The sequence below is a fragment of the Microtus pennsylvanicus genome, chromosome 4 (genome assembly GCF_037038515.1).
Source record: "Microtus pennsylvanicus isolate mMicPen1 chromosome 4, mMicPen1.hap1, whole genome shotgun sequence".
NCBI classification, from domain to species: Eukaryota; Metazoa; Chordata; class Mammalia; order Rodentia; family Cricetidae; genus Microtus; species Microtus pennsylvanicus.
In genome coordinates, this window is record NC_134582.1 from 135,651,138 (window position 1) to 135,672,775 (window position 21,638).

Below are 21,638 nucleotides of genomic sequence, written 5' to 3' on the forward strand. Positions count from 1 at the left end.
AGCAACATGAATGAATCACAAACTGTGGAGGAGCTCTTCAGTTAGTAGAATTGGCTTCCTGCCAAAAAGACAGTGCCATATATGGGGTCAGGGCAAAGCTGTGATTGGTTGAGCTCTGGAGTGTATAGAAAACATTCTTGTGATGCCTGTTTGCTTTCTTTTAAAACACAAACAAAACAAAACACCACAAGCAGCAGGCTTCCAAGTGTACCAGAATAGGAAGTAACAAAGCACTGTGCAGGTTTTTCTGACGGTAGAGTTAAGCAATAGCAACATGACTTTGAGCAGTTAAAATACTAGAAGTTGAACCTTTGACTTTTGCAGTCTGCTTGTGATGTAGGAAAGGCAGCATTTGTTAAACATCCGTTGTCTACCTGCCTGCTTTTCTAAATGGTTTTATATGATTAAAGAATTAGTTCTAAGCCCACAGGGTTATCATACTACTAGGTTTAGATTCACTCCTTAAAAAATATTGTAGTTTTCAAAAATTGACAGACTTCAAAACAGTGTTTATTGTCGAAGGTTAGCCATTTCTGCTTGTATCTAAGGTGGAGACTACTGCAACTGTAGGCGGTAACCCTCTAGCCATTCCAGTCTGATTCAGTAACTACTGTGCTTCTTTCCGTGCAGGCGAATGCCCTTTCTGGACCTTCTCTTAGCCAGGCGCCAGCTCATCTGTATGGCAGTAGATTAAATCCAAATCCACCCATGGCCGTTCTCATAGCACAGTCTGAAAGCAACCAAACAGGTAAAGCCCTCCCCGTGTGCACTTTCTCTGTTAGTTCATTTTCTTAAAACAAAAAATAAAGAAAGAAAACCAGCTAGGGAATTGCATTTCTATTTTGCTTTTCTTCTTTAAAAACCAAAAGAACCACAATTGGAAATAAATAGACGCCATGCTGCAAAGCACTGACATGTTTTTTCCGTCTGAAATGTAGCTGTTTGAGCTGAGCCGCGAGCAGTGTCTCCTGTGACTTTAGTGATAGATGCTTTCAGTCATCCATTCTGTGCAGTGCAAGGAACACAACACTGGGGTTTGCCGGGAATAGCAAAAGCCTTTATTTGCATAATACATGAAATTGAATTACACAAACTTGGTTTTAAAAAATATCCTGTTAGAGGGTTTCTACAGTGTTTAGTAATTCTGTGATTTTTTTTTTCACCAGTTGATAGTTGTAGTGTTTGCCTCTTGTATTGCTTTAATTACCTCTGCATTTACTTTGTTCCATTCCCTCTCTAAGGGTTTGTTGGCATGTCCTAGTCTGCCTGGGAAGGGAATGGCTTTACCAGTTCACAAGAATGGGTCACTCACCTGTCTTTACCCTTCAAGGGTCAGTGGCTACCTGACTTAGAGTAAGGGGTGGAGGGAACCTGAGAGAGGCCAGAGAGACTCTAAAAGACTCTGCAGGTGGAATGAAAGCCACTTGGGAGATGAAGATCTCTTCTATATCAGCAATATATTTATCAAGGGTTAAAATCATTTTAATAAAGGTTCTTAGGGTGTTTGTTTGTTTGTCAGTCTGGATATATGTTACATTTATTTTATTCTTATGAAGAGTCACTTAATTTTAGACTTGGCATATATGGTGCTGTAGAAATGTATTTTGTGACTTTGTTCGGGATACAAGGTGTTAAAAAAATACAGCGCATGAGGATTTGCTGTGATAAGCATTCAGATTAGCTCTCTACAGCTGTGATTCATTACTTACACCCTAGAAATTAAAAGTGGCTGAGGGGAGGGCAGTACAAATTCAAACCACGCTTCTGTGCTGTAATATTGAAAGAAATGAAAGAAGAGAACATAATCCATGGCCTTCTACGCCCACAAGAACGTGTGCAGACGACGTTTTACACACCACAGTTCAGTGGCTCTCAGCAGCAGCGTGCCAAGTCTTCCACTGTCATAACTGGGCTCGATATGTATTTTAGGAAAACCAGAGTAAGAGTTTGAAACCTCTTATCTAGTAAGAGAGACACTTTATAAGCTCTGAAATATTTATACTGCAGATCAAGATCTCGGAGACAATAGCCGAAGCCTAGTTGGTCGAGGAAGCTCACCCCGAGGAAGCCTCTCACCAAGGTAAGCATTGTTCATACTGCAAACCATAGGGAAGGAACACTGAGATTGGGAACTTGGTTATCTTGAGCAGTAAAGTGTATATTTGTTGAGGCTCTACAAACATTTTGTAAATAAGAACCCTGTCTAGACAGTCAAGAAAAATGATTCTAAATTAATTGAAATGTTAATTTTAAACACGTTGTTAGATTTCTAAGCTAAAAGGAATACATTTTCATGTTTTCAGTCAGTTTGAACTATTTACATTTGTATATTTAGTTTCTGATACGATTAATGCATTGACTTGGGTGATCATTTTTATCATAAAATATCTGAAGATTCAGACCCATGACTATCACTGTTGGGTTACAGCTTTGGCTAAGTTTCTTAGTTGCTACCCCACAAATGAAGCTTTTAATAAATCCCTCTGTTTCCTTTTAGATTGTTTGAAGAGGGTATAGCCAATATGTATGTGTTTGATTAATTTTCTTAGGTTTTAGGTGGTACCCCAGAACCCCCCAACACTGTTTAATCTGTCAGAGTAGGATTATGGAGTCATATAGCTTCTGTTCTGGAGTGGGTGCCGGTTTACAGAATGACGTGGAGTTTGTTCCATTTTAAACCTCTGCATCCTTCTCTAGTTTGTTTTTTTCTGTGTTCTCCAGTTTTATAAACTATGCCTTACATTAAGTTGGTTGAGCTCAAAAACAGAAGGAAAAGCCAATTCTTGGTTCTTTTCATATAAGGAAGGAAGTAACTGCAAATGAGGACCTTTTATATTCTGTCACAAGGAACATTCAGGTTGACTATCCAGTTTTTAAGGGGCACATTCTTTGTCCTTATAGACACTAGTCCAGTAACCTCACCTGCTTCCTAATGGTACATTGAGTATACCTTCCCCACATAATTCCTGTAGTGAGCAACTGTATGTAAGAAGTAATGCTGTTTTTCCTTATTAAATTCTGGAGGAAGTATTCTTCATCTGGAAACCAGAGATCGGAACTACAGAAAGAGAGTTACGAAATTGCTGGTCTGTAATTTTATATGTACTGTTAAGTTTCTTTTCAGATGAGACTGTTAATGGGATCTTGCTCCTGTTTAGTACAGGAAGAGTTTTCTTGTCCCTTTTAAACTTATAACATCACACAAGTTATGTAAAATGTGTTCAGAATCCCTTAGTGCAATTTTGCTTCGTGAAATTTTTATTTTTTTAAAAACAGGCCATAGTACAGTGAATGATACTAAATTATTTTCATTGTGCATTTAGAACGCTACATTACTCTTTAAATATTAGCCTGGAGTGGTTCAACTTATCCTTCCATACCATGTTCAGTAGCCAGCTCATGATGCTTGCCTCACGGCTTGAAGTCCTCATTTTAAGGGATTGCTGTATAACCAGCACCAGTGCCTTGCTAGAGACGCTGTGTCCCAGGTGTGCACCTGTGAGCATGCCACAGAAGCCCTCCCAATCCCACACCTCCTTTCTCCATATTTGGAGAATTTTGTCTGTAAAACCACTTTGTAGAAAATACTCAGAAAACTTAATATATCTTTCCTGATATAGTAAGGTAGAGTGGAGACCAGATACCAAAGATGGCTCGCCCCCATTTGTTAATGTAAAATCACAACTGGACATGGGAACATCACATGTTCATTTTCATTCAGGAAACATTTATCTTGGAAGGGGTAAGCTCTGTTTGAAGAACTAACCTAAACATTTTAAAAATTAAAATTTTAAAAAATGCATTCTATACATAAAATTGCTTTGTACTGAATGATCTTCCTCAGAACCGAAACAGGTTTTCATTTTCAATTCAGAATTGTTAGATTTTCTTTTCACTAAACTTGAGAATTTCCTTGGTTGTGAATTCAAGTGTCTCCCACAGTGTTACACTTGTGGTAGTGTTTATATTAAGAAGACAGTGGTAGAACTTTCTGGCTATTTTAATTTAATGTGTATGTATGCTTTGCCTGCATGTATGTATGTGTACCACATGAAGACCTAGTCCCAGGGTGGTCAGAAGTGTGCATCAGGTCCTCAGGAGTTAGAGTTACAGATGATTGTGGCCACCATGTATGTTCTAAGCACTAAACCTGGGGCTTCTGCAAAAGCAGCAAGTTCTCTTATATTGAAATAGGTGCGGCGGGGCTGCGTCCCCAGCACCCAGCCGCCCGCACGGCTAGCTTTACCCAAAATAATTATACAGAAACTGTATTCTTTTAAACACCGCTTGGCCCATTTCTATCTAGCCTCTTCTAGGCTAGCTCTTGCACCTGGACTAGCCCATTTCTAATAATCTGCTGTAGCCCACGAGCTGGCTTACCAGGAATGATCTTAACCTGCATCTGCCTGGAGTGGGAAAATCATGGCGACTCCCTGACTCAGCTTCTTTCTCCCAGCCTTCTGTTCTGTTTACTCCACCCACCTAAGGGTGGGCTTATCAAATGGGCCTAGCAGTTTCTTTATTGCTTAACCAGTGAAATCAACAGATTGCTATAAGACACTCCCCCATCACTTCCCCTTTTTGTTTAAACAAAAAAGAAAGGCTTTAACTTTAACATAGTAAAATTACATATAGCAAAACAGTTATTAAGCAAGAATCACAGTTACAATATTTATATATCTTTTATCATAACAATGGAAAACTATAACTACCTATCCATTCTTCAACTCCATCAAAGACTCCAGAAGGATATAATATTACCTAAGTAAACAAGAAATCCAAAGCTCTAGAAATGACAGAGACATCTCGCTGCCTGTACAGTCACCCAAAGGTCCTCTGTACCGTTGGGGTATCCATCTTCAGCCTTCAGGCCCATAGTATCCAGCAGACATTTCCATGAAGCAGGCAATTTCAAAGACAGTTCAGTCACTATCTGCTGTGTCCTGCAGAATGTCTCGCAGACTCTTTCATGAATCATGAACCCCAAAAGACCGTCTCACCTTTAGGCAAGTTCAGCAGTCCTCTCTCTGCGGGTTCTTTGTGTTCATTTTATGCAGCAGTCCAGGCAAGAGCAGTTTCTTGCCCAAATGGCTATCAAACTCCATAAGGATCCTCTTCGATGCCCATCTTCCTCTCGAAGTAGATTGGTGCCGCCAGGAGCAGATATGTCTCATTGTCATGAAAAGTCCTAAGTTATTAAAATATTTTAAATGCCATATTCTGCAGCCTTTGAGAGATATGAAGAATGCCTATCTGAAATATATCTCTATATATCTAGAAAATCTAACTAGCATGACTCCAAGCTTGACTATTACTGATGATTATCCATTAATCTATATTTCTTAATTATACATTACATTTTTTAATGAACTATACAATCACAATACCTTAATCGAGACCAGAAATACATATACATATAGCAAAATTGACCTTAAAATCCACATCAATGCAAATTACTCATACCTATATCATTTCCCCCTTTAAATGTAAAAGAACATTTATTATAAACAATATTTTGGGAACATGGGCGCAGTTTTTTCTCTCCAAACTGCTTCCAGCTGAATGGGGGTGCTGTTAATCAAATCGTTTAGGGTGTAACCTGTGTGTCAGGTTCATCTCAGTTGGCAGTTGAGCAAAGCAATTTTCTGAAGATGTTCACAGCAACTTTTCGGGAGGTCGTGGTCTATCATACCAAATTGGGATAGATGCAATCCACAGGGTCTGGTCCTCTGTGAAAACAAAAGAAGACCCTTTCCAAAGCATCATATCCTTAGACCCAAATTTTGAAATCGTAATACCCTTATATCCATTCTGGTTTAGCTTGGCAGCCCATGTAATGAAATGTCTCTCTGTACTTAGCTCCTTTACAGTCAAAAATTTTAAAGAAAGCACAATGTACATAATCCAGACTCTGTGAATTTTCCATTTTTACGTGGCTTATTTTTCTTTATTTCTTTTAATCTCTCAACTATCTGTTTTCTTCTCTCTCTCAAGCCTACGTACATTCATCCAACAGTGTGGTCTTTTATGTCTGAATCTGTTTTATTGTGAATCTGTAACATTTTTTTACTATCCAGGAGCATTTCTTAAAATGTTAAGCACTTCTTAAAAACTTAAGTTGCACCATGTGGGGGTAATACGGTAGTGCCTGTTTACTGCCAAGTCTAAACCTTAACTGTGCTGTTATTATGGTAATTACAGCAGTTCCTGCCTGAGGTCAGCACAGTTCCTCTTGGAGCAGCCGCTCCTGCCTCAGATCCATTTGGTGCCCCTGAGCTGAGCACAGTTCCAGGCACACAGCAAGTCCACATTGGCACCGCAGTCAGCAGTTTAACTCTGAGACTGAGCTTGCAGCACAGAAACTCTTTTCATCCAAGTTACAACCAAATCTGACATGCAGAGCACTGCGCAGTCTGAAAACACGCCATGCCCTTCCGCCTGCCTAAGCCTGATTCTGCCGTCTGCCCAGGTGCAGGCAGGAGCGCTGAGAGCCATCAGCACGGTCTCAGAGCACTCTCCTCCGATCCCAAGCGGGAACAGAAACATCCAGTCCCATAAAATCCAATGAAGTGCTTTAAAGCCAGAGTTTGCAGTGGCGGCACAGTCCCAAGAAACCACACTTTATGACGCAGCTTTTTTTCTGCTGCTGTTGCCGAATCAGGAAATCTCTCTACAGCACGCCACCAACGAATAGCAAAAATCTGTGTTAAATTCTCTCTCCCTTATTTTAAAGCCTTCTCAGGTTTTAAGTGGATTTAGTCCATCACGTCTGGGCGCCATCTATTGAAATAGGTGCGGCGGGGCTGCGTCCCCAGCACCCAGCCGCCCGCACGGCTAGCTTTACCCAAAATAATTACACAGAAACTGTATTCTCTTAAACACCGCTTGGCCCATTTCTATCTTGCCTCTTCTAGGCTAGCTCTTGCACCTGGACTAGCCCATTTCTAATAATCTGCTGTAGCCCACGAGCTGGCTTACCAGGAATGATCTTAACCTGCATCTGCCTGGAGTGGGAAAATCATGGTGACTCCCTGACTCAGCTTCTTTCTCCCAGCCTTCTGTTCTGTTTACTCCACCCACCTAAGGGTGGGCCTATCAAATGGGCCTAGCAGTTTCTTTATTGCTTAACCAGTGAAATCAACAGATTGATATAAGACACTCCCCCATCACTCTTAACCCCTGAGCTGTCTCTGCAGCACCTTCCTCTTTCTGAGTATTTTGAGTAAAGTTCTCCTACTGTCTGTTTCCCGTATCTTATAAAGAAAGTCATACTGTTTGTTTGCAATCTGTTTCAGAGATCATTATTAGTGTGTTTTCTAATGATTTTTTTTAATTTCCTACTGTATTCAGCTATTTTAATTTCTCATTTAGGGAGGAAGAGTGATAATGACTCAATTGTGGTTTTATGAGACCTGATACCTCTGCCATAGGCCACTTGGTACCAGAAAAATTTGTACAGGAAAAGGGGCTCTTGGCATAATGCAGAAAACCAATGCACAGCTACTTAGAAGCATTCCCTTCTTTTTTAACTTGAGAATTAATATTTTTGACAGATCCCCTGTAAGCAATTTACAGATTCGCTATGATCAACCAAGCAATAGCAGTTTGGAAAATCTGCCTCCGGTAGCAGCAAGTATTGAACAACTTTTGGAGAGGCAGTGGAGTGAAGGACAGCAATTTTTATTAGAACAGGGTACTCCTAGTGACAGTAAGTATTCTTTTTCTTGTGTCTAAAAATGGAACAGCATTGGGTGGAACGACATATAGATTAATGGATGCAGAAGAAAGTGTTTACCAAGATAATAATGACATGATGGCATACACTCCGTTTAAGTAGTGGCGGTATGGTGCTAGGCTTTGGCAGAGCTGACTCTACAGTGTTAACTCCAAACTTGTCTTTGTTACTATATGATCACAGACAAGGGTTTGGTTTGGTGTGGTGTGGTTTTTAAGTTCTTTATTCTCTTACTTTTGGAATTGGGAATAATACTGTACCTGTAACCTGGGGTTGTTATGAAGGTAAATTACATGAAAAGTTGGGAAAATTGCCTTAAGTGCTTTTTGTTAGATGGTTATTGTTGGAACGCAGCACGCTGCTCCTTCTCTGTCGTACTATACACAGTGTCTCCTCTCGGCCTGGCATTTGAAAAATATATGCCTACTCCCTGAGATCTTTTAAAACAATTTATCTAGGGGCTGGAGAGATGGCTCAGCAGTTAAGAGCACTGGCTGTTCTTCCAGAGGAGAGGGGTTCAATTCCCAGCATCCACATGACGGCACACAACTGTCTGTAACTCCTTTACAGGGGATCCAACACCCTCACACAGACATGTATGCAGGCAAAACACCAATGCACATAAAATACAAATAAATTAAAAATATATCTAGTCAGGGATAGCTAGGTATCTGTTTTACAATTTAAAGGAATGATAATTAGGCAGGCATGGTGATACCTGTTTCTAATCCTGTCACTTAGGAGATAGACGCAGGTGGCGCACGCCGTTAATCCCAGCACTGTGAGGTAGAGGCAGTCGAATCTCTGTGGGTTTGAGGCCAACATGGTCTTTATAAAAAGTTCAGGCCCCGTCAAGGGCTCCTTGGTGAAACCCTGTCCCCCGAAAAGGAATAGTAATTAGTAAATTTTATATTTAATTGAAATGTTCACTAATTTACGAAATTATATGATGTGCATTGTATATACATATTTAGTACTTTTTAAGTATTAAAACTACAAGGGAAAATACCAAAACAAACAAACACCCCCCCCCCCCCAAAAAAACCAGAAAAGGCAAAGTTGGAACAGATGAGGGAGAAGAGCAGGTGGTTTCTGTCACTTTGGCATGGGAGCTTTCACTGCTTTGTTTTATGAAAACAAGATTTTTTTTTTAAGTTGCTAGTGAGCCACATGCTTTAAATTGATATTTTTATGAATGGTGCCCTGGTCTAAAACTGCCAATCGTGAGGAACTTGATGTGCAGATAACCTCTTACAGGTTAGCCGGAGAGTAGGTCTCATCTGGGCTCCCCTTAAGGGAGAAAGTTAGAGCTGTGGTTGTCTGAAGGCCCTGAGGTCGTGTTAAGCAAATACAACTTTTTAATACCTGGAGTTTTTAAAGTGTCCATCACTGTGGCCTAACAGCAGTGCTCTTGATTGTCAGCTGGACGTCCCACCCTTGGAGGAATTAACACAGTATCTGAGGAGGTCTGGCGGGCAGGAAGTTTGTTAGCAGAAGAGGCCTTTCTCTTGGAAGAGAGAAGTAGCAGGGTGCAGAGAACAGCGCTCCCTGCTGGGGAGCCTGCAGAGAGACAGGTTGAGCAGCTGGGATGGCAAGCTTTCTGCTGGGTGTCTGCGGCATGCTTGGGTTTTGTTGATGCTGCTGCTAATGCTGTTATTGTTTTGGGTTTTTGAGGAAAATAAAATGCCATCTTTTTTTTCTCTGAGGATATAAATCTACTTGAACTTGATTGGGTTTGGGATTCTGTTTATTTGATCAATATTGGCAGCAAATCTTCAATGTGGCATGTCTAGGAACAGTCTTTTATGTATAAACTCCTATATCTATATTCAAATCTAGGAATAAAGCTCAGTCATTTGGTGTACAGAATTTCCACATTTTCATTTCATTTCTAAAGCAGTGATGCTGTGACCATAAAAGTCTTAGTCATGGGAGTGGAATTGCTATTACTGAAAGTCACACAAATGATTTGCTAGTTTTAGGAATGCTGAAGTCATTACACCAACTTCAAGTTGAAAATCGAAGATTAGAAGAACAAATTAAAAACTTGACTGCCAAAAAGGAACGTCTTCAATTACTGAATGCACAGCTTTCCGTGCCTTTTCCAACAATAGCAACCAATCCTAGTCCACCTCATCCGATACACACATTTCCTGCACAGACTGGTGAGTGTTGAAGGAAATGTCACCTACATAATCAACAGTAACTGGTTACCAGTTATGTGAAGAGGTAGGAAACGAATGGTGGGTTATTTCTGTGGGACATAGACAATCCCTGTTAATTGTCTTGAGTTTGTTTTCACTTCAGTGCATAGTTTAATGGTAAAATTTATTTAAATGATCTCATAATTGACTTAAAGCTACAGTATTCAATACTACCCGTGCCCCATTGTGATTAGTTTCAGGAATAACAGGACTGTAGGCTTCAGCATAAGTTTTTAAAATAGCCTTTAATTTTACACATAATACAATTAATTTAATAGGGTATATATATTTTTTTATCTTTTACTCTTTTTAGCTCCTACTACGGATTCATTGAACAGCAGTAAGAGCCCACATATAGGAAACAGCTTTTTACCTGACAATTCTCTTCCTGTATTAAATCAGGTAATTTTTGTGTGTGTGGTTATATTCATTTGTGTGTTTCATTTGTGAATAGTAGCATATTACACTTGATTTAAAATTATTTTAAATAGTTTTGATGTGCTCTTTCCAATGTGTGTTTTTCTTTCTCCTTACGTTAGGACTTGGCGTCCAGCGGACAGAGCACCAGCGGTTCTTCTGCTCTTTCTACCCCCCCTCCCGCTGGGCAGAGTCCAGCTCAGCAAGGCTCCGGAGTTAGCGGGGTTAGCGGGGTTCAGCAGGTCAATGGTGTGACAGTAGGGGCCCTGGCTGGTGGAATGCAGACTGTAACATCCACCATTCCTGCCGTGTCTGCAGTTGGTGGAATAATTGGAGCTTTGCCAGGTAACCAACTGGCAATTAATGGCATCGTAGGAGCTTTAAATGGCGTGATTCAGACCCCTGTCACAATGTCCCAGAACCCTGCCCCCCTCACCCACTCCAGTGTACCGCCTAACGCGGCTCATCCAATGCCGGCAGCTGCACTGACTAACAGGTGAGAAACTGACTTCAATGGAGTTTTTTATTATTTTTTCTTTTGTTTTATTTTCCATGCAACATGTTACCAGTGTTGCCCTTGTTCTGGATTAGGAGTTTTAATGTATTTTATAGATGTTCTCTAGGAAAAATGGCTACCCAATCTCATTGAGTAATTGCTTGTTACTCATTGTAATTTTTAGACTGATAAAATTCAATTAAAAATCAGTTTCAGTAACATAATATGTACATTCCATGTTGAAAATATCATTCTCGTTTTGTGATATGTGGCTTTAAATGTTACTCTATTTTTTTAAAGATTCATTTATTTATTGTGTATGCAGTATTCTGCCTACATGCATGCCTGCAGGCCACAAGAAGGCACCAGATCTCATTACAGATGGTTGTAAGCCACCATGTGGCTGCTGGGAATTGAACTCAGGACCCTTAGACAAGCAGGCGATGATGCTCTTAACCACTGAGCCATCTTTCCAGCCCCCTAAATGTTATTCTTTCTTATCCCTGCCTTCTGCATATGTGTATTTTACTCTGCAAAGGTATTATTATGGCAGACACATGATACTGGTTCTGCAAGATTTAGCAGCACAATTTTGATATTCTCTAAATCAAAGATTTTGATGAAGCAAGGGATAGATGATTATTACATATACTTTATTACAAACCCATAAATTGTTTTTGTGCATATTTAAAGCGACTTCTTGGCAGTGCGTTTCTGCTTTGTTGTATACATGTGTATAGAAAAAAGAATGATTTGTGCATAATGAAGTGTTGTAGGTAAAGCTGAGTTTGTTAAATGCCTACTGGAAAGGCTGCCTTTGACGCCATCCCTGAGAAGGCCGCCGTAGAAGTAAGGGTTGCAATGGTTTTTCAGTGCTTCGGGGCTAGGACTCCTGTCCGACCAACAGAGACAGATGTTCATCCAGCAGCAGCAGTTCCAGCAGCTGCTAAACTCCCAGCAGCTCACACCCGTAAGTTCTTTGAGATTTTTTTCTTTCTTTTTTTTTGTTAGAGTCTGGTACTATAGACTATAATAGATGTTGATTGTGGTGAAGACCCCTCTGTTGTGAATGTCTATCCATAAAGTTGCCTTACCCTTTGACATAACCTATACCATCACATTTGTTGATTGTTTTACAAATGTTAGAACATGTATTGTAGGGCTCACTAGGCTCTGGGATTGGAAGCAAGCTGTATCTTCCCGGTGGTTCACTCTGAGGTGGGAGGTAATGAGTACACACTGTTTTGTTTTGTTGGTGATAAATTCCAAAAAGGCAAATGAAATAGGATTAGGGCTTTAAATGGTCCAAGGGATGAAGTAAGGTGAGGGCCATTTTACTTTTTACGGTGTTGGGAGTAGAACCTAGGGCCTCAGTGCGATAGGCTTGCTGGACTAGCATTCTGTTACGGCCATCCATCCCGAGTTCGAGTTTTAGACGGAGTGGTCCAAGCTTCTTGGGAGATGGCATTTGAGCCATCATTCTGCTGCCTCTCTCTGATAGTTCGATCAGTGGTGCTGATCCTGGTTCATTCATGCCCTAGTTTTTCTTTCTTAAAGGATTTATTGGAGAATATTGAACTTGAGCAATGATATATGATAGTGATCAAGGGTTTAGAAAGATTAGTTGCTGTATGGAAACTGTTTTAGGAGGGAAGAAAGATGGGCTCAACAGAAATAGGAATCACAAAGTTTGTATCCTGATACAGTGCCATCTCTGGTAAGATATCTGTAGGATTGTATATTTTGCTGATAACAAGAAAAAGAGGAACCTTGAACAATTGGGTGTTGACTTCTACAGACATGTAGAGGAATAGAAAGGAAGTCATTGTCCTGAGAAGTAGTAATTCCATTATCACATACAGTTCATCCTTCAGACCCATGGGTTCCCCATCTGTTGGTTCCTTTGTTTTCAAATCAAAAAGATTTTAAAAAATGTGCATTTGTTCTGAATTGTTTTTGCTACAATTCCCTGGACAACACTGTGTAACTATACATTATTATTCATTATTTTCTTTGTATTCTAGCAATGGTTTTGAAGTGTATGGGAGGATTGCACAAGTTAAATACAGACACTGTGTCTGTTTTGGAGACAGTATTGATATGTATCTCTAGCTGGCTTCAAATTCATAGTCCTCTGTCAGCCCCTCAAGTGCTGCAATTTCAGGCATGTGAAAAACTTAGCTTTTTAACCATGTCCTAAAAATGTAAGATAAAGTATACTTCTAATATTTTAGTGTATGGGATAGGATAGCACATGCCTGTAATCCTAGCACTCGGGAGTGGAAGCCAGACTAACCACATGAGACAGTTTTAGAAAACCAAAATTCTGCCCTCGGGGTGGCCCCTATCGCTGCCACCGTTTGTCTCCGCACAGATGGTCCAGTGGTCATTCCCTGTGTCTTCTTGGCCTGGCCTGGCAGTCACTTCTGACAGTTGTCATTCCCTCCAGCTGCTGCGACATCACAGTCCTACCCAGCTAGTCCCTTTTGTTCCCCTTTTGGAGCTAAAAGAGATCAGCAGCGCCCTTCTCTCAAGTGTTTCAGAGTGGTCCATGTGCAGATGTAGGCGTCTTCAGATTAGACCTGTGTGCAGAGCATTCCACTCTGGATCCACCTGCTTACTGCATAGCTGCCCTTGCACTCACAGCTCCTAGAGTGAGCTGCCGCACTTGGCTGCCCCACTCGCCCCAACTCCATTCTTGCTGTTGCTTAAGTCAAAAACTATAGTCATTTTTTACATACTCCAGTGACTTCATCAAGTAATCCCTTCTCATTTCACTGGGTGTGATGGCACACACCTTTAATCCCAGCATTCAGGTATCTATATAATGACTTTCAGGTAGGACAGGGCTGTATAATGAGACCATGTCTGTCCCGACCCCCAAAAAGGAAGGGAAAAAGAATGCTCCCTCCTCTACTCAACTTTCTCCTGACTTCCCAGCTGCCCTCTCCTGGTCTAAGTGGGAGCCCTGCATTCTTTCCCTCCTTAACTGCTGGCCAGCTCTGTCTGCCAGCCTCATTGGGCTCTTGTAGGTACAGACTGTTTCTTCACAAGGTCTCACTGAGAACTAGAAATGTTCCTTGTCCACTTGCCAGTGTCCTCCAAGTCTTTGTCCTATGTTAACTTGACAGAGCTGCCCTGACTACTTAATGCATTCTCATGGACTTTGTCTAGCATTGTTTCTCATTCCCTAGGCGGGCAGGGACACCGCCATCACATTTCCCGAACAGCTAATTACAGTGTCTAATCATCAGCATCCAGGAAATCTGTTGAAAGGAATTTATGCTTGCTGAAAAGAAGAATCCAAAACTACAGCAAGAAAATACTTGTTAAGAGTGAATGGCAACTTTTAGATATGTTAGAAAAGAGTTAATGGCAGGGTTTGGCCCATGGGAAGCAGGTGTAAAGTAGCTAGCTAATCGCAGTGTGATTGCCTGCTGCAGTTTGTCCCTCTGGTGCTGTGACAAAACACTGACCCAAGCAATGTACGGAAGAAAGAGCTTATTGTATGTAGTTGACAGGTTTACCACCCAGGGAAACACAGCAGGAACTCTTGGCTTGTCCAGCCTGCTTTCTTCTCACTCTGTCTTGGGGTGGCACTCTCTTCAGATGCCTGGACCCTCCTACATTAGTCACTAGCCAAGAAAATGCCCAACAGACTTGCCTGTAGGCCAGTCTGACAGAGGTATCTTCTGAGTTAAGCGTCTCCCTTCAGATAACATGCTTGTGTGTGAACCAGAACCAAAGCAGCCCAGTGCCCGAACTGCTGCTATTCCCATTCTGTGTTCACGATGGACAGCCTCATTTCTCCTATCTTTACTTTGCTGTGTTTTAAAAATGGTCAGTTCTCAGGTGGTCCTGGGGATTTCAGTAAATGGTTATCTCCCAGTGCAATTGTTTTTCTAGAAGCAGCTATTCATTCATTCCTTCATTTATCCATCCATTCATCCATTTATTCTGAATAGGTTCTGTCATATAACCCTGGCTGGCAGAGCACTACGTAGGCCAAGCTAGCCTGGAAATTCATAGAAATCTGCCTGCTTCTGCTTGTCGAATGCTGGAATTAAAGGCCTGTGCCATCACACCCAGCTCTTACAGCTCTTTCTTACTAGTGTGAATGTGATTTACTTTTAAATAATACTGTAAAAGAAAGAAATAGAAAAGGAATGTTTTGCTGACAATTGTATTCTCTGCCTGAAGCTCATCTTGTCTATTTTTGTTGAAGGAACAGCACCAGGCCTTTCTGTACCAGCTAATGCAGCAGCAGCACCACCCACCTGAGCTCCAGCAGCTCCAGCTCCCTGGGCCCACACAGATCCCCATCAACAACCTCCTTGCAGGCACTCAGGCGCCCTCACTTCACACGGCCACCACCAACCCCTTTCTCACCATCCACGGGGACAACACAAGTCAGAAAGTCACAGTAAGTATGTTTCGTGATATACTGTGGGAGGCAAGGATCGTAGTGAGCACAGATGGGTGGGTGCTCTTTAACCAATGTTTCCTCCAGCAACTGCATATTGTAAATAGAAGGTCTAAGCCAATTGAATTTCCATATAAGGTTTGAAGGCATTTTCCTAAATGTTTTAGTTAGCAAGATATGAGACAGCCCATTCAAAACAGATTATTTAAAACGAGATTTTAATTTGTTTATAGAATTTTTCTCCCTTCAATTTTATGTGTTTAATTATTTTGTTCCAACATGCTTTTTTAAATGATGTTACATATTTGATACGGTAAATATACAAAATGAGGGCAGTATTCTGAACTTGGCACAGTGTTTTTAAGGAACCTAGTACAGAGAGATGACTGCAGTACTTGAGGGCATCCAAAGCCCCCAAGTTCAGCTTCAGCCCCACAGCCACAGCTGCTTATAACTCTAGCTCCAGGAGGGCCATGCCCTTTCCTGGCTCTTGTAGGCACCTGCACACACACGCATAAACCTACACACAGTTGCACACATACACACATTTAAATCTTCAAAAAATTAATTGTAATTACAATTTTAATAGAATATAAAACTTCAATGTATTGATTTTATGATTTGTAAGTCATAGCATCTGGCCCTTTGGCTGAAGACAGGTGAGACTGCACGAACAGCCTGCACACAGGAGCTTGGGTTAGGGCCGCTTCCCTGTGTTAGTTCCCCCGGCCCCAGGTGAGGACAGATGCATGGAAGAGGAAGGCACTGCAGTAGAGAAGGGAAGCCAGGTCAGGAGCCAGAAGGAGGAAGAGGCCTGGAGGTTGGGAGGGCAAGGACTTAGGAATGTTAGCACTGGTATTGCCATGCTCCATTGCTTTGAGATTTCTCTCTTGTTTTAATGTTAACCTTCAAACATTGGTGTCCATTTAGTAATGAATACTGCTTCAAAATCTGGGTTAGCTGTTGAGAGTCCTTTGTATTTGTCCTCTTGCTGTGCCTGCTTCCTGAGTGTGAGTACTGTCCCCATGGCTCTTGTCCCCTTTCTCCATCAGTGATTCTGTGTTTATATGTGTGGACGTTTGATGTTATCTCCCATTGCTGTTGCTAATGGATATGTTCCATATTTAAAATAGATTAATTATAAGCCAGTTCTTCCCAAGTTATGCAATATGAGATACTTTAAATGAAAGAATCACAATAAATAATTGGAGAATAACCATCCTCTTGGGGTGTTTACAGGCACATTCCTGTAAACTGCTTGGGTGTCTGCACCAGGGGGATAATGAGTTAGAGTCGAGTCCTGAGTCATGTAGAGAGACCTCATCTGTCCATCTGTCTGGATTTCTCTCCCTTTCCCCCAACACCCTCTCAGAGACAGGGTCGCTACATAGTCCTAGATGTTCTAGAATTCACTTTGTAGATCAGGCTGGCCTCAAACTCATGGAGATCCACCTTCCTCGGCTTCTGAGTACTGGGACTTAAGGTGTGCACCACCACTCCTGGCTGAGACCCCATCTCAAACAAACAAGAGAGCACTAAGAGGAAAGTGGACTAGGAGGGAAGTCATGGGGCCCCTGCAGGTCCCAGGGCCATGGGATACACTGTTGATTGGTTTCAGTCATCTGATGATAGTGCAGCCCCGCTCAGAAAACACACAACATTGGGTCAGAACAATGACTTTCTTAGTCCATAACACTACGGTATTGGCCATGCTTTGCTTCTCCTTTGGAAAAGTGTGTATGGAAGGGCAATTCTGCACCCCTTCCTTGGGGACTGTTTAAGGACAGGCACACCACCTTTATGCCTTCACATATGCCCATTGTGGTTTCTAAAGACTTTTTTAGAAAATTCGTGTACACTGTGCTACAAAGTAGCCAGCCTCAGGATAAACCACCCCTGCTCCTTGTATCAGTTAGAGGGTATTGTCTTGGCCAGAATTGATTGAACTAATGCTTCTAATTTGTTTTGTTTTGAACCACAGAGACTTAGTGATAAAGCTGGACCTGTAGCTCAGGAGAAAAGTTGACACTGAAAGCCTCTGCTGCTCCTGCTCCCCGGGCGGCTCTGCATCTCTGCACAGCGGTGATGACGGAAGGCGGCAGGGGTGCACAGGAAAGGACGTCACGTGCGCTCCTAGGAGGCTTGGCTTAGTTTTCCTGTCACTTTGTTGCACTGAAATGAAATTCCTATATCCCCATCCCCTGCCAGAGTGTTTGAACTTTGGAAGAAAAATGAATAACTTTTTTGTCAATGAGATAATTCACACGCAGAGTTTATCAACCCAGGAAAATGTAATGTGCTTGATCCCCAGCTGGTCTTGTCACATTAGAGACACAGGTAGTGAACTAAAGACTTAGCTCATTTGCAAACCACTTGGTTTCTTTGTAAAAGTTGGAATATAAAATATGATCTCATTTGGGATAGAGTGTGGCTGCTCCTTAGGGCAGAGCGTATGTCTTGAGAACTGTCCGACTTCTTTCCCTGCAGCTGTAGTCACCGAGTACCGTGATCATAAAGGTCCTCACCTGGGGCTTTGCAAATGTTTTAAAAGTTTTATTGTAATGAGATTTTTCCGTTTGCTGATCAGATTAGGATGGAAACACCTGCATCTGCTGACAGTCTTACAAAAAATATTTTTTTTATTGTTAAAATCTATTCCATTTAAAGAGATCTTGAGTTAAGTGAGTTCTAAGGCTACTGGGAAAACCAGATCAATTAGAAATGAATAATTTTTTTTTTTCAGAAAGAGACACCAATGTGGAAACTGCTGGTAGGGTCTGGCTGGCCTAGATCAAGTGCCTGTTCGGACTCCACATGAAAGGGCTCCAGACAGCAAAGTCGGCCGCTGTGCCAGCAGCCGTCCCCGAGCCTCTGCCTTTGTTGAGACTTCTCTACGTCACTGTCGGGCTCATGCAAACTCTCACCTGGGTATTTGTCCACTCATGACTCACAAGGAAGCTAGTGGATTGGGGAGAGTATATATAGTCACCCTCTCAGGAGTGCCCATAGGAATGAATGGGCCACCACAGTTCCTGAGATCTGTCTCTCAGCATTTTGACTTTGGGTAGTCACACTCTTGATTGTGACAGTATGGCAGACGGGTAGGTTAAACAATTGGGGATATAATCACTGATCTGTTTCTGAAATGCATGACTTACTAGTGGAAAAGGCCCAGCTGCAGTCCGACCTCCACTGTGTGCTTAGCTGGAAGAACAAGCTAGCTCTGCAGTCTGTCTCCCGGTGACTGCACAGTTCTTACCTCACTTCTGTAAATACGGTTTGTGAATCTGTTTTGTAATGTGAAAAATTCATAAGATAACATTGATATTTTGATTTGTAATATTTCTAATTGGTAGATTTAATTGAAAAGTAAAATTAATTTATTTTTATATGTTCAGGGGAATTTTAAAGTCAAACCTTTTGTAGATAATTTCAAAGAATCAGTGTGGTTTATTTTACTTATTTAACCCACTGGTTGTTATTCTGTAACAATTTGTATAAATGGTAAATTTTGAATGTGCTGTTATTTTCCTTAGATGTAAAATTCCACATGTATTAAAATGTACAAAGTTTTGTTAATAAAATTTAATGATGTTTATAGCCCTGTGCCCTGCTATTTTGGACAGATGACTGTCCTGAGCCCATGGACCCTCGTGTGCAGTGCGCTGTGTTGTTTGTTTGGTGCCAGCTTAGAGTTGTCTGACTTAGGGGTGGGCTGTGCAGAACAGCATGGAGCAAATTAGCAGTGGCCGGAGATGGCAGGTGATTGTTGAGGAGAGCGGATGGGGTGTGTCCATAGTAAGAGGACAGAGGCTTTGCTCCAAAGGAGACGGTTAATTATACTACATTAGCCGGGAGGCAGTGGCGCACACCTTTAATCCCAGCACTTGGGAGGCAGAGGCAGGCGGATCTCTGTGAGTTCGAGACCATCCTGGTCTATAAGAGCTAGTTCCAGGACAGCTCCAAAGCTACAGAGAAACCCTGTCTCGAAAAAAAAATATATACTACATTAAAAAAAATAACATACATTGGGGCTGGAGAGATGGCTCAGTGGTTAAGAGCATTGCCTGCTCTTCCAAAGGTCCCGAGTTCAATTCCCAGCAACCACATGGTGGCTCACAACCATCTGTAATGAGGTCTGGTGCCCTCTTCTGGCCTGCAGACATACACACAGACAGAATATTGTACACCTAATAAATAAATAAATAAATAAATAAATAAATAAATAAATAAATAAATATTTAAAAAAATAACATACACACTTGATTGAAGACTAAGTTCACTTGTTCACAGTAAACTAGGGTATTCTCTTTCAGAGAATGCAGATGTGTTTAATGGCCTTTGGGTGGAGGATGCATTGGGATGTAGAGGTGTGTTGTCATTTCTTCTTGGTAATCAAGAGTTGAGTGATCAGAAAAATCCAATCCTAGATACCTAACTTTTATTTTAATTGAGACAAGGGGCTCATGTATCCTCCTAGCTCAACTCAGTGTGTAGCTAAGGACGGCCTTGAACTTGTGATCCTTTTGCCTTTGCTTCCTGGATGGTGGGGTTACAGGTATGTGCTGTCTCTCCAGGTTTATCTGGTGCTAGGATAGAACCAAGGGTTCATGCAAGTACTTCTGGGGGAGCTACAAACTTTACCATGGACTGACTGTTAGGTTTGTGGAAAGAGACAAAAAATTGACTTTAGAAAGTCTTTTTTTGTTGGGCAGATGTGGTGGTTCACACCTGCAAACCCAACGTCATCTGCTTTTGCAGAGGGCTCAGGTTCGGTTCCCAGCATCCACGTGGTGATTCAACTATTTGTCACTCTACTTTTAGGGTGGCTGATGCTGTCTTTTGGCCTCTGGCCACAGTGCACACAAATGGTACATATATGCACACGGAGGCAAACATTCACCCAAACTGTGAGAAAAAAAATGTCTGGGCTCCATTTGACAGGGGTCTATAGACTTGTTCACCCAGCTGCTAAACTGTCCCCCAACCACAGGAAGCAAGGGGGCTCCTCATAACTCTGGCCAGTTTATAGGAGCAAGAGGGCCTTACTTCAAGGAGGCTCTTAGGATGAAATGTCCCTTTGCTGCGCTGAGTGAGCCATGTGCTTCAAGTCCACAGAGGCAGGTACAGCTGGGCTGGTGCCGAGTACCTGTAACCCCAGCACAGGGAGGTAGAGGCAGGGACTTCAGGAGCTCAAGGTCAGCAGAATTCAAGTCTCATTTGGGCTACTTGAGATCCAGTCTCAAGAACCAACAGAAAGAAAATGAACCAGCCACCCTGGAACCATCTTTGTCCTAAATTAAACCAACCCTTTAAAGTGAGATGGCAGCGTTTGTGCAGCACTGGTACCCTGGGCCTTGGAGATGTGGGCAATTGCTTCACTCCTGACCTGTGCCCCCGGCCAGGAAGCTCTGTTAAGCCTGAGGTCGATGTCATGTTCCAGGCTACATTTACTCTTCTCTCAGTGTTTACAGTGTTGTGCCCAAATCTGCAAAGTCCCTGCAAAAGCCAACAAGGAGACCAAGTCCCATATGTAAAAGCAAAGAGCCTTTATTTTATGCAAGTTTGCAATCTCAGTCTCTCCACATGTCCAACGTATTGTAATAAACGGAGAGCCCCGAGCTCAGTTAGAATAGGGTTTTATAGTAGTAAAGGTGGGGCGAGGGGTTTCCTCTTCTGACCTCCAAGGGCAACAGGAATACATGGGGTGCACAGATATACATGAAAGCAAAATACACAAAAATCTTTAAAACAAGAAATTATCTTAAAGGTTTTAAATTGCATTTATTTGTGTGCATGTGTATATGTGGGCTGCTTGTGTGTTGTTGGTCACAGCACAAAGGTGGACAACTTTAGAGATTGGCTCACATTTCCCATCATGTGGTTCCTGGAGAGGCATTATCCACTTAGCCAGCTCCCTCCCTCCCTCTCTCTCTTTTTTTTTCTTTCTTTCAAATTCTGCCTGATGCACCTGTTTTTTTTTTCTCCTTGGCTGGCTAACAGGATCCCTCAAGTTTTTGGCCACACAGTCCCCTGTTATAAGCAGGTCAGTGAAGACACAGGAGGATTTGGATGTAGTCAATGCCTGTTATAAGCAGCCCTTGAAGACACAGGAGGATTTGGATGTAGTCAATGCCTGTTTGCAGTCTCCCATTTGGTGTATGCGAGTCCACTGTGGGGGTTCTCCTTGGGACTAATGAGCTGGGCCGTGGAGGACGGGCCACTCTGGCCTCATGATGTGCTGTGAGAGCTTCCCCCAGTCTTCAGTGGGCAGCTCTGACATTGCAGTGGCGCACACGCCCTTGGCCTTGGGTTTTACTGTGGGACTCTGGGGAAAGCTTTGTCCTGTCAAAGTTGCCCAGC

General features: G+C 42.0%; 1 protein-coding gene across 14 annotated transcripts in view; it reads left to right on the top strand.

Moving 5' to 3' along the window:
* Positions 1-18,875, top strand: part of Mllt10 (MLLT10 histone lysine methyltransferase DOT1L cofactor) — a 151,799-nt gene extending 132,924 nt beyond the window's left edge. For all 14 annotated transcript variants that reach the window (XM_075970575.1, XM_075970573.1, XM_075970576.1 and 11 more), the window contains 9 exons: positions 631-748; positions 2,008-2,080; positions 7,554-7,708; positions 9,712-9,900; positions 10,253-10,341; positions 10,479-10,852; positions 11,726-11,822; positions 15,078-15,275; positions 17,257-18,875. In XM_075970575.1, the coding sequence (XP_075826690.1) occupies positions 631-748; positions 2,008-2,080; positions 7,554-7,708; positions 9,712-9,900; positions 10,253-10,341; positions 10,479-10,852; positions 11,726-11,822; positions 15,078-15,275; positions 17,257-17,301 (1,338 nt within the window). In that variant the 3' untranslated portion in view covers positions 17,302-18,875. The remainder of the gene's footprint in view (positions 1-630; positions 749-2,007; positions 2,081-7,553; positions 7,709-9,711; positions 9,901-10,252; positions 10,342-10,478; positions 10,853-11,725; positions 11,823-15,077; positions 15,276-17,256) is intronic.
* The last annotated feature ends 2,763 nt before the right edge of the window (positions 18,876-21,638 follow it).